At 47.4% G+C, this 12689-nt stretch overlaps 1 protein-coding gene across 14 annotated transcripts in view; it reads right to left on the bottom strand.

Annotated features, from left to right (window-relative positions):
• Positions 1–12689, bottom strand: part of LOC143211349 (protein abrupt-like) — a 307845-nt gene that overhangs the window by 43893 nt on the left and 251263 nt on the right. For 11 of the 14 annotated variants that reach the window (XM_076428893.1, XM_076428891.1, XM_076428894.1 and 8 more), the window contains 4 exons: positions 8007–8075; positions 2288–2509; positions 1699–1862; positions 1477–1626 (listed from right to left, as the gene is read on the bottom strand). In XM_076428893.1, coding sequence (XP_076285008.1) covers positions 1477–1626; positions 1699–1862; positions 2288–2509; positions 8007–8075 — 605 coding nt within the window. Of the gene's footprint in view, positions 1–1476; positions 1627–1698; positions 1863–2287; positions 2510–2961; positions 3176–8006; positions 8076–8513; positions 12638–12689 lie in introns of those variants that run through there. The other 3 variants (XM_076428899.1, XM_076428904.1, XM_076428921.1) reach the window with 3 other exon arrangements.

Genomic DNA, 12689 nt, shown 5'->3' with positions numbered 1-12689 from the left:
TATGCGAGTCTTTCGAGCGGGCCGCGATCTTCGCAGCAACCGATAATGGATTCATACGTTCGAGCAACTCCCGGCCACGCTAACGACATGCTAATGCTCGTTGCTCGTCGAATTAATGGCGGCTAGCTCTAGGAAGAGGCAGGACGACGCCTAAAGGGAATCTTCCTTGTATAAGGACAGGCCTATGGGACAGCATTACGATCCACGGATCCGCGAGACCGTCAAACAACGGAAAACTAAACGCGAACGGATCGACAGCGTGTAATAGGCGCCGCGAGATCGTTCCCCTCGAATGGATCGCCAAGGTGGACAGGGTCTACCTTCGGGACGCGGGTTTATGGGGTTATTTCTCCATGATTTTTAGGCAGAGGCAACTCGCCGGGGATTATCGGACCCGATATGCATCGGGATTATGGCGCGGCGAGTGTCGGAACGCGTCGGGGAATATTATTGGTTTATGGAAAATGCTCGGGGGATTTTCCTACGGGCGTTTTTAATCTTAATGGGACTTCTAAACTAAATTGCGCAGCTCCGAATGGTTAACGCAGCTCGCAGAAGTCCGGAGAAATGGGAATTTCAAGTGGGGAGAGCGACCTTGAATAATTTGACGCAATTTAAGGGAACGCCGCTCCGCGAAACAATTAATGCAACTCGGACACGCGGCACTAAACTTGACGCCCGACCCAATGGACAGCCAAGGCTAGAATTGCACGAGTCTGGTTTTATACGATCCATTCTATGCGTGAGAATAGTTATACAATCTCACGATTCAAGTAATGATAGCGTGCAACGTTTCCGCAACAGAGCCAAGCTATTTCGAACACTTCAGCTAATTAATGAATTCTGAGCTGCATAGTCTGACTCGGCAACTCCTTCAACTACAACAATTCGTCGTAACTATCCGAACTATTCGTGTACGTTCACTGTAATGTCCGTGAAACTATTTCAAGCACGCTATCTCGAGCAATTTCTTCAATTGATTAATTATTCCTTCAGGTGTTCTATCAGAAAAGTAAACACAGAAATGTTATCAGTCCCGCGATTGATTCCCGAGTATGTACCGGAAGCGCATAAATCAATCCCGGCGTTATTGCATCCATCAAGCGAGCTCCGAGGATCGTAAATGCCAATTCCGACGGGTCCGTCAGCGATCGGCATACTAATTATGACATAACAGTTCACGTGACGCGGGAAACGGTAAGAGCAGCCGAACGGTCAGGTTTACGGCGATGGGCGACGGGCTCGTTGCGTTAAAATAAGGACTGCGTCCTGCTAATAACTGTCTATCCTCGATCGAACGAGTCCTGGAGAAGCTGCGCGCGTTTGTTTACCTTTAAAGATTCGACTCGTTGGACGAAGGGTATACTCGTCGCGACAGAGCCGCGCTCGCGGATGCTGGCTCGCGACTAATAGGCGATAAAACGAATTTTATCGCGATACGACGACAGTATAACGTCATGCTTCTCAAGCGATTACCTTCGGTGCGATGGAACCTGCAGGGATCCGATCTTGTCGTCCAAGAATCTCCTCATAGCGAACCTGTCCAGAGCCTGATCGCGTCCGCCGCAGATGCTGCTGTAGTTCATGTACGCGGACACCGCCACGCCTAATCGTTCTTTGCTCCCCCTGTGTCAGAATGTTCGTTTTTTGAATGCTTAATCTGGAGGATCTGGGGATTTTTGCGAAACGGACACGAACCTGGCGTGCAAGACCACCACGCGATTAGGCGCGCCGTTCAGCCAGGAGTCCAGCTCCTTGCACAGGGCGCACAACCTTTCCAAACTGGGCGCTAAACCCTGCGGCCAGCCTGCTTCTCTCGTATTCGGCTCGCCTGGTCGACCAGGCGATGATAGGTTGAATATCTGGAACATGGGACGGTTAGGTTCAAAGTCAGTTAATAGTTACCGAACGAACGCATCGAGCGTTTGATTACACGTTCACGGTTGTAATTGGCGTCGCTATTACAAAACTTCCTCCTCGCCGCTCTGTATTCGGAATGGATTTGAAGTCGACGCGAGGGGAGGTTTGAACTTCTACGAAAAGTTTCCTTCGTTACACTCGCAGTCTTCTTGGTTCTCAGGTAGTTCTACAAATCCGCGAAGTCTAGGAAACAAGCCGTAGAATCATGGCGAATCAAACGGCTAATGTAACAGCGTTGCGTAATCGCGTTGAATACAGTTCACCTTACGCCGATGTTACCGGGGATATCAATTTAACGTCGATCGTTATTTAAGAAAAAGCTGTGCCATTAAGCGGCTATTAATTAATCGGTCCGCCGGCTGCTCACCATATAATTATCGGCGTGTTTCCCTCGGAGCAACGTGGTGGCATGCTCGAGCACTCCCTGGGCATCCTCTCTGTACCAAAGAGCGATGATCCTCTCCGTGACATAACAGAGCTCCATCACTTCCGTCACGCGACCTCCGACCTTACCCACACCTGTCGTCGCCGCGTCCGCACCGACGCCCGGCGTCCTCGCGGGTGCCGTCGGCGTCGTGGACGTCTGCACCTGTCGATCAGACAATTAACACCGTGATCAAACCATTTTTTAAACAGAGTTTTTGCAGATTTACATGATCAAAACTGCCTCTAGAGGTTTTTCAATGACTACCGAATCGTTCGAAAGCTCTGACTTGGTTTTCCTTGATCAAACCAAAAATTAGAATAAGGAAACCGAGCTGGAGTACCAGTTCGAAATAATTCATCCACATTCCAAAGAACCGCGACACGCATAATTCATTCCCGAGTCGCCGCATTTAAACTCATAACGAGGACAGTCTCGCGTACAACCCTCTACCCCCGGATCCACTTTCACCAGAATAACCAATTCCGCGTGCTCCGGGGCCGCACCGTCGCCTCTCATTAAAGAAACAATAAATTATTCATCGAGGATCCGACGAGCGCAAGAAACCAAGCCGTCCGAGTCAAGAATAGCAGAAAGTCTCTCGAGTGAGAGTGAACCTTGGAGTACTTCGGCGCGTAGAGGATCCTGACGACGATCTTGTCCGGCATGCCGGTGTTTGTAGAGGAGGGTCCTTATCAAAGCGAATCGACATGAAATCCTGGCGCTTGGATTATCCTGGAGAACTACTCGGTTACGGACGACAACGACTCGCTACGACGGGATAACAGACTGCCTCGTATTGTGTTCCACTCGGGCCCGGAGTAACCAGTGGTCGCTAGTCTTGTCGGATAGATGCAACTGCGTTTCCTCTTCGTCCACCTGACGTGTGTGGACTCCCACCATCGTGACTTCCAACGATGCGTGCCGCCGATTTCCGTGATGCAACGAATTCACCCAGACGGCGGCGTGACTTTCAGACCGAGTCACGCTCGTCGTTAGACGCGAGTAGCATTAGCGGACAGCGATGTTCAAATCACTATGGAGTACGCGATAACGCTGTGCGTGAGTAATTCGACTTCAAGGGCGACGCGGAAGCGAACGTTAATTTGAATAGCTCGATTGTCGGCGAACTGCGTCGCAAGCTCTGAATGTTGGCTAATATAGTCGGCTTCTTCGGATGACGAGCGCGATGTTGACGTTGTTGTGGGGCGATTGTGAGTTGAGACACCGGTTCGAGTGTTGGGGAAGTGAAGGAGTGTGACGAAAATTGGGGAACCTCGAGGAACCATGAGGAATTTCATCCAACTCGAAGAACCGTCGCGTCGGCGCACAGTGGGGAAAAGTGACCTAACTCGATTCAAAAAGAAATAACTTTCGATAGAAATGAGGTAGAGCGATGAAATCTTTTTTAAATTAAAGCTGAAACTTGGCAGAATATGGGAAAAATAGGGAGATTATGGTACGAACGTTTTTCAAGTATTTAAGTATTTTTAAGTATTTAAGTATTTACTCTTTTTAACTTACTTCTCATCAACGTATTCTTTAACTACTGGTGATAAAAAATAGGAATAAGGTAACCCAGAATATGAGTTTATGGATTATGGAAAAATGTGCATAGAGCAGTTAAATGTGCCCCTTCATATGAAGAATATTTTATACAAAACATTTTCTCATATTCCTGCTGGTTTCCGTAATAATTGACTGTCTCAAGATAAATGGACCACCCTGTATATATGTATGGTAATACTTAAAAAATTGAGGTAACCTTCATTCTTTATAAAAAAAGGGAATAATAATTAAACTATTTAGTTGTTCCTCCAATTTCATAATTTTGGACATCAAATATCTCCTCGAAAAGTCATATGAAAGAACAATTATTTTGAATTTCAATTTTCAAAGTGTTCTTATTTCAGAGAAAAAACAATTTTCTTGAAATATGAAAGTCGAAGAATTGAATTTCGGCCACAAAAGGCGGGCCCCTGGATCACTGTGCGCCGATCGACAGCAGTAGATCATACCAGCTGTTGCCAGACAGGTCGGACCAATACGTTCCCGTTTCCAGTGGCATTTTCAGCGGCGCGGCTCGTAATAATTTAACGGGACGAGTTGGGTACGAGGCTCGGGTCCCGTAACGCCATCAGAGATCCAGAGATCCAGCTGCACACCGCGGGTGATACTCATCCCGTTGGCAAAAATGCGCCTCGTCAGACGATATTACGACTTATTCGCACGCGGGACGTCTGACAAATGCTCGCGAATATCCCCGCTTCTTCTCTCTCTCTCTCTCTCTCTCTCTCTTCTTCGAATGGAAACAAGAAGAGGAGAACTCCGCGGACTAGTGCGGAGGAACAAGGATAGTTTCAGGACCCCCGTGGACCCCTCAGGATCCTAAGCAAGCGTGAGAAATGCGAAGGACACGGCGTCGGCGTGGCGGGCAGTCCTCGGCTTCCTTGGAACGACAGCTGCGGTAGGACCGTGGGCCAGCGTAATAGCAATTTCACACGTGAGCCTAACGCTGCGAGGGATTTACGACCGTAGAGGACCGCGACGTACGAGCAAACCGAAGCCGGCTGCAACCCGCGAGAATCCAGCCCGCCGCGTTATGATCCTATAAACGTATTTTTAGAGCCGCCCTCTCCCTTCCTCCTCCTACTCCTCCTGTTCTCTAGACCGCTTCTTTTTCGCCAAACGCCCGGACCCCGTTGCCGTGCCAGCAATTCTTTTTTTTTTTTACACTCGGAGAGATCGTTAAATTTTCAATTTGCGACGGCGACACGCGTGGGCGGATTGCGCCCCGAGATTCGGGGGTGAGAAAATCGGGGGTGAGGAGGCTGCTTTGGCTTGGAAATTGGAGCCTTGGGGAGGCTGCAGAGGTAGGAGGAATTTTAAGCAGCCGGGACTCCGGCTTGACAGTGATTTTTGTGCGACGATGAGTTTGAGAGTCATGCAAGAAGCGTTCATAAATGGAATTTTCTGTTTTTTGGTTGATGGAATGGACTTTCACTGGGTTTCAGAGTATGAACGTGATGCAAAGACGATAATTATCGACCGCGGCACTAAAAGGGCGCGGAGAGCGTCGCGCCGGCTATGTCAATTATCGTTAATACGCGTAATTGCCGCGGCTAATTTCTAATTGGAAGTATAGCGCCAAGTGAGAGTGGGCTTTATCGTTATCGACTTCTTTCCGTTGGACGTGCACTCTGGATGCCCAACGAAGTAGTCTAGATCCGATCGATAACTACACGTTCCAAGAACTGTAAGGTCTTGATAGAAATACAGCATTAAGTCTCGATATCGTGCCAGTAAAATCAATATCGAGTCTGGAGTAACTTTCAATACATCCAATAGTGCCATTCTTTATTTGATTACTATAGAGCCTTGCCGGAATGACATAAACCTCGAAGTGCCTCGATATTCTTGCTGTCCTAGAAATATCCTGCGGTACTCCGACGATACTAAAATCTTATTATGTCACGGCAATGTTTAGTTCAATGCAAAATTGTTCTTCCTCTTTACAGAAATATTGCGACAACAAGTGTAAAAATGCGAACGTCCTGTTACATCACAGCAATTCTTATTCCATTGGTATTGTTACCCAATTCCCAAGAAACATCGACTTCCACGTGAAATGTTGCGACAAAGACTGACAGTATTTTCAAGTATGGTAGCAGAGCTTCATCCTGGGATCCATTTTCCCAAAAAAGTCGCGGCAATGTTTAGTTCACTGCCAAATTTTTTTCCTCTTTACAGAAACATTGCGACAACAAATGTAAAAATGCAAACGTCCTGTTACATCACAGCAATTCTTATTCCATTGGCATTGTTACCCAATTCCCAAGAAACATCGACTTCCACGTGAAATATTGCGACAAAGACTGACAGTATTTTCAAGTATGGTAGCAGAGCTCTATCCTGGGATCCATTTTCCCAAGAATGGCCACAGCCTGAACCCACGTAAGGGTCTCGCGAATACATTACACGGTCATCGTCAATATATTCGGATTATCTCGGGGGAACATCAGTCGATGCAGGCGCTGCTCGCACGATGCACCAGCTTACCACCATTTTACCAACTAATTCTCACCGGTCGCGGCATTAATGCTTCCCATGGCTTGTACACCTCGGTGTACAAGTTCGAAAAAGGTCCGCTAATAAAGCACACGAGCTACCTCGAAAGCTATCCAACGTCTGCTTTAATTCCCTGCTGGTGTTAGTCTTAATCCTCCCACGTGTTGCGTCCTCGGATCGTTATCTCGAGTAATCGTACTTTAATAATACTAACCGTAATGTGTACTTATTATCCAGAGAAAAGTACGGCGCCCGGAGCTCCTCTGCAAACTAACGAGAAGCCTGAGCTTTTTAAATGGTACTTCCTCTACGATTAACAACCTTCCTAACTAAATCCATTATTTAATCTCTTGCGAGTTTAACCGGAATTTTAAACTTGTGGCATTTTATATGCGACATATGTTGGGTCCCAAGGCGCATTCTGGAGAATTTTTTCAGATGTTTTTGCTGTAAACTATGCTCGGAAAAAATGGAAAACCTCAACAAGTGTAACTTTCTAATTTACCCTGTAACTGCCCTCGTGTCGAATGATTCGATACCCATTGAAATACCTCCAAGGCCAGGTTTGACCATCTATAAATCGGCTAGGCTATAAATCTTTGCAATTATTTTGCAGTAGGTAGCGGGAAGAATGTTTTCGATAGAGTCCGTTCGGTAGCAGCACTAAAAAGTGTTAGTCTACGTGCCGAAGATCTGGAAGCTATGCAGGGATGCTCAAGTATCGCCGGAGGTGGTAAGAAACGAGGTAGCGCGGCATGAAAGTAAAATCGCGTGGTATTGTAAACTGCGGAATTATTCCTCGGAAGATCGGAAATACGCGAACGATCGTTATGCAAAAAAGGGCTTGGGTACATCGTGGCCGATAAGAAGCCGTGATTTGTACCATTTACGAGGCAGCCGTTCTAAATATTTAATATTAAAAGAACCGTACGGCAAGTGCGAGGCAGTGGTCGAGAGCTGGTGTGCCCCGATTGCATCAGGCGTGTCTTCATTTATTCCGCGGGAAAACACGGCCGAGTCCTATTTACATTCGGAACGGCCCTGGTTTGTCGCGGAACGAACGGCCTCCGTCGTCTCTCGGCCTCTTGTTCCCGCCACCGTCACGACCCGCCGTTTTGCAAACGATCCTGTATGCAAAATCGCCCGATTCGGCTCGCCCCGGCTTCGAAATTGCCATACGCGAGCGCGACCATTTGCATCCGGCCACGTGCGTACCGGCTACCTCGTGAAATTTTCAACGAGACCAGCTCTACGAACCGCACACCTGACCTCGATTCCTTTCTTCCGACCGCTTTTTCGTCTTCTGTTCACGTCCCCCTGCATTACGCGTCGCAAAACCTGTGTTCGGATAACAGGCCAGCTGTAATTGAATGATCTTTGCGAAAGCACGCTGCAAATCACGTTGGAAATAGCTTTTTTATGGCTGCGACTCGTTGTACTTGAAGAATTGGGCTCGTGGAGTAAAATCTCCCCGCGGTTTTGCTTTCAATGATTTTCGCCAACGTTTTAAATTATTTCGAATGGTTTAGAACTCCTGTATTTATTGTTGCAGCTAAGTAAGATAATACTAGAGAAGGTTTGCTGGAATTTCTACCTGTTGTTGCTGCTTGTTCCTGGCGATGGTGTTGACACTCTTCGGCTGCGCTTCGTAGCCCCCATTGTGCTGCAACAAAGAGAGAAGTATACGTAATTACATCGCCTAGAAACCACCACCTTTAGAAACCGTAATTTCATTCAATTTTTAGAAAAATATACGAAACTCATCTCCAGGAAAGTGGGTTATATCAAAATAATAAGCAGTTTACAATTATGTTTATAATATTTCGATTGGAAAACGGTACAAATGAATATGACAAATCTCCCAGGATATTGAGAGTTACTGTATCCATCAGGAAATAAAATTCCTGTGCTATCGACCCGATCAATCATTTCGTATCCCGCGCGTTTAATAGCGTTCGATCGATCACTGTAGCTTAAATCTCGGCTGGAAGTAGTCGTTCTTAAGAGTGGGACGTGACGAGGCGCAATTTGTCGCGTTCGGTGAACAAACAGGCGTCGAAACAACAAAACGGTCTTGCAAACAACACCCACGCGAACGCACCTCGCTCTCGATATGGAGGGCAGTGTGCCAAACCGTGAACGCGATGCGGTGCAGAAGCGTCTCCGTCTCTTCCCGCAGTGGTGCGTCCTCCTTCAAATTGTTATTAACGTTATCCTGCCGGAGGTCTCCGCAACGACAGCAATTTGCGCGGAGCCAGGCTCGCGACAACGAGCTGCTGTTCGAATTTGTCATTCTGACGATCTCAAAAAATACAATCCACCGGAAACTTCAAAATTACTCGCGGATCTCTGGAGATTTCTAATAAATTTATCTCTGTCATAGGAACTTCGATTCATTCGTAAATACGTCGGCGACCGCTTTCACTTCTTCAACGATTTATCGAAAATTAAGGTGCTCCGTGTTTGTCCAAAGTATGACTCTGGAACTGAGTCACCGAAGGGTGAATATTTGGCGACGGTATCGTTATCACGACTTAGGACTACGTTCGACGCTCTTATCCGGTGGTTCGAGCTTTGATCGAACTTTGAGCACACGTTCAGTAAGTCGTAAATGTTGCGTCGATGATCGAAAGAGGTGTGAGCTAATTGAGCCTTTCAGCACACGTTTCAGGAATTTTCCCACGAAGCGGCGATTCCCGTGTTCATTCTTAACGCTTCTAACGATCTGATAAATTCTACATTCCCGAAAATAAATCTATCACAATTGAGCAACCGCGAGAGCAGCAACGATCGGAAGCGATCGAGGTCCCGTAGACAGTGGTCTCGCTGATCACAGTTTCGATTACTATGCCGTTCACGTCGCTGGGAAAGTTCGTTCGGAACGAGCCGAGTTCGAGAATTCGGAGTTCACGGTACGGGACAGAGAGCACGTGTTCGTACGACGTCGGCGCCGTGGGGTCCCGTGCTCATTACGAATTGTTCCGCAACATCGGGCACCGCCTCTTCTTCTATCTTCCCCCCTGGCGAAGAGACGACGACGTTTGCCAACTGCAGTCACTGGTGCCGCCGTCGCGATGATTCAGCAAAGAAAATTTTGCTGCTAATCCCTCGGCGCCTGTCGGATGTCGCTGCCCCCACGATGCATCCTCTTAAAAGCTGCCGGACAGATCGCACTCCGACCTGCACACACACACTCTCTCTCTCTCTTTTAGGAACTTCGCCGTGCTAATTGAACCACTTCCAACCATGCCACTTCCTCTGGCTCTCAACACTGTTATGCATGATCTCCTTCGCTTCGAATCATCCACCATTCTAAACTACACGCGGACATCTTCGAACTCGTTTATAGATCACTTCTCTTAATCGTCGATTGTCAGCATCATGGAAGGATTCAATGTCATCGAGGTTGCCGAGCAGCGATCAGCTTGCACGTCTGACAACTTCTTCATCGTCGTTTGCCACCACTTCTGACTCTGATCACAGAAACCCGCAACTCTCTCGTCCCCAGTCAACCTTATCGAATTCCACACGGAGATACAATATCATCGACCCTCCCAGTTACGGATCACCTAAATCAATCCAAACTACAACACAGAAACCACCCACTTCATCAATCTTATCAAGCTTCGAACAAAGATAAAATTAAGTGATCAACTCTCTTCCAGCGGATCCTTCGCTCTTGAAAAAAGGATCTCCGCCGAATGTTCTCGCAGAGGACCAAGCCCATCGATCTCGTGTCCTGAATCCTCGCGGGCTCCACCTGTCCGGCTGAGCGGCTCAAGGTCACAGTGGGTATCCACCCTCAGGTGTGCACGTTCCGCGCGTCGCAGTTGTTCGTTGGAGGATTGCGCATCGATTGCATCGCTTGAACACGGTCGTACGATTGTTGTCGTGGTTCGAGAGACGCGTGGGAGGACGCGACACCGAAATGATCAGTGAGAAAATAGTGAATAAACGTTCGGAGATCAGAGAGGAGATCACGCGACCTGGGTCAACCGGCACGAACGTCTGCGCCGCACGGGAGCCGCCCCGGCGCTGCGGCCGGATAGAGGGATGAAACCCTGCATCTCGGCTGCGGGGGTGGCGAGGGTGACGCCGACAAGTAACCATGGAAACCGCGACCAGCGTTCGCAAGTTGCACGCAGGAGCAAGCCTGCGCCCCGCGGGTTTGCCAGGATAGCGCGAGTTCTCGTCGAAGGGACAAGTTCCTCGACTAGGTCGAGTGCCACTCCCTGTAAATATAATTACCCCGTAAAATTGCTGGACGTACCAGCACGTGCCGCACCCTCTTTCACCCCGTCTCTCTCTCTCCCTCCCTTTCTCTCCTCGTCCGTTTTATTTTTTCTGGCTATCCTTAGACTGGCTCTAGACCAGGTCCTTCGGAACACACCCCCGCTTTTCTCCGTAACATTGCTGGACGCACTGCCACGTGCCGCACCCTCTTTCACCCCGTCTCTCCCTCTTCGTCCGCTTTATTTTTTCTGGCCATCCTTAGACCGGCTCTAGACCAGGTCCTTCGGAACACATGCCCGCTTTTACCCCGAAAAATTGACGGATGCACCCTCTCGTTCACTTTATTTTTTTTCTAGTTCATCTATTTCATCTTCCTTCTATTTCACCCAAAAATCTCCGGTCAGAATTCCAACGATCAACCTTGCAAGATTCTCGCGGAATCGGAATTGAAATTGGCCCCTGTTTGTATCCAGCGACTCGTCGCGGCCACGAAGTATATTTTACGAGCACGATAAATCACCTTAACTAGCCCATAGGCCTTCGCGGCGTCGGAACACGTTCTACCAGGACTAGATGGCTGGATAAATAGACGAGTGTCCTTGTCGGGAGAGCGGCGCGAATAAAGATGCGAAACATAGTAATTCAGATTCGCCTCGGCCACAGCGCGGGGATTAGTAAACGCGATTTTTATCTTGGTCATGGAGAGTCTATGATTTTAGCCTGGGATATATCCTGGTTATGTTTCAATCCGCCGAGCGTGTTAGGCACCGGCAACCGTGATTATTGATAAATCGAGTAGCGATAAATTTCGCTTGACACCGGGAAAGTGTACCGCAACCGTTGCCGCACACTTTTATGGTAATGCATAGGGCGTTCGTGAACCGTCTGACGAAATAATGTCTTATTAGAGCCAATTAGATCGTAAATCACTGTAAACTATATCTTAATTAAGCGTACGCCTCGCGGTACGAATGAATCGACGTTTTAATTCCCGCGGTATAATCATTAGTTTGAGCAACCTCTAATTTCCGTTGGCGCCTAATCTACATTGGTAATGCTTCGAATTTCGGCTGGAAGAAAATAGGCGTGGCTCTGGAGAGGCTGTAATTATCGCTGGAAAAATTAACCTGTCCGGCGGGTCACTTTTCTAGTTCGAACGTTTACAAAGTTAATTATTAAAGTGTTATTGGAATTTGCGAGGCATCACGGTGTTCTCCGAACGTCTTAAAAAGCCCTCGGGCTCGTTCCATCTGAAAATATCCGGGAAATTGCGCGAGTAGGCTTCTCCGACGTCAAAGCAAGCCCGAAGAAAATTCGATTGTGAGACGCGATTCGATTGAAAAAAGGTAATGGAATGAGGGAGCGTATTCGTTCCGTTGAAAGTCCGCGGTGGAACAGGAATCGAGTTTAATATTGAAGGGAACGGGAGCCGGTATTTTTGTTCGAGCAAAGTTGCAGCGTAATATACAGGGAATAGGTGATCGAGCGAACGTGGCCTGCAGCTGGACGAATTGCTTAGGTGTGCGGCTCGTGTTTCAGGGATCGCGGAACGTTTCGGATCACGAAAACAGTCGGAGACATTAAAAATGCCATTGGTGCGCGCCGAACGATTCGCATATTAAATTGCGACAGTCTTCGGCGACGTTTAACCTTTTAGCGATGCTAATTAGCCACGTCAGGCGGCGTATTAAAATTCCGTTTTGCTGGAAACCGACTGCTTAGAATCCATATTCCGTCGCGATAATAAAAGCGAGGCAATCGAACAGTTCTGAAAGTTTTGCTAAGCAACAACGAGAATTTACAATTATTTTATAAAATATTATATTCACTTTCGCTTCGCTTTATCCTCGCTTTAGCTTACTAATTAATGATTAGACTCCGGATTTTATGCATTTATAACAGAAATGAGCAAGTGCAATTTAAAACAGTGAAAATATTAAAAGACTTTAAGAGTATTAATATATTATTTTCACCACATTAAAATTATTAATGACAAATATGTTATTCGTCAAACTTTTTATTTTTATTTTGCAAAAACATCCGG

This window comes from Lasioglossum baleicum, chromosome 8 (assembly GCF_051020765.1).
Source record: "Lasioglossum baleicum chromosome 8, iyLasBale1, whole genome shotgun sequence".
Taxonomy (NCBI): Eukaryota; Metazoa; Arthropoda; class Insecta; order Hymenoptera; family Halictidae; genus Lasioglossum; species Lasioglossum baleicum.
This window is presented reverse-complemented; position numbering and strand designations above follow the sequence as displayed.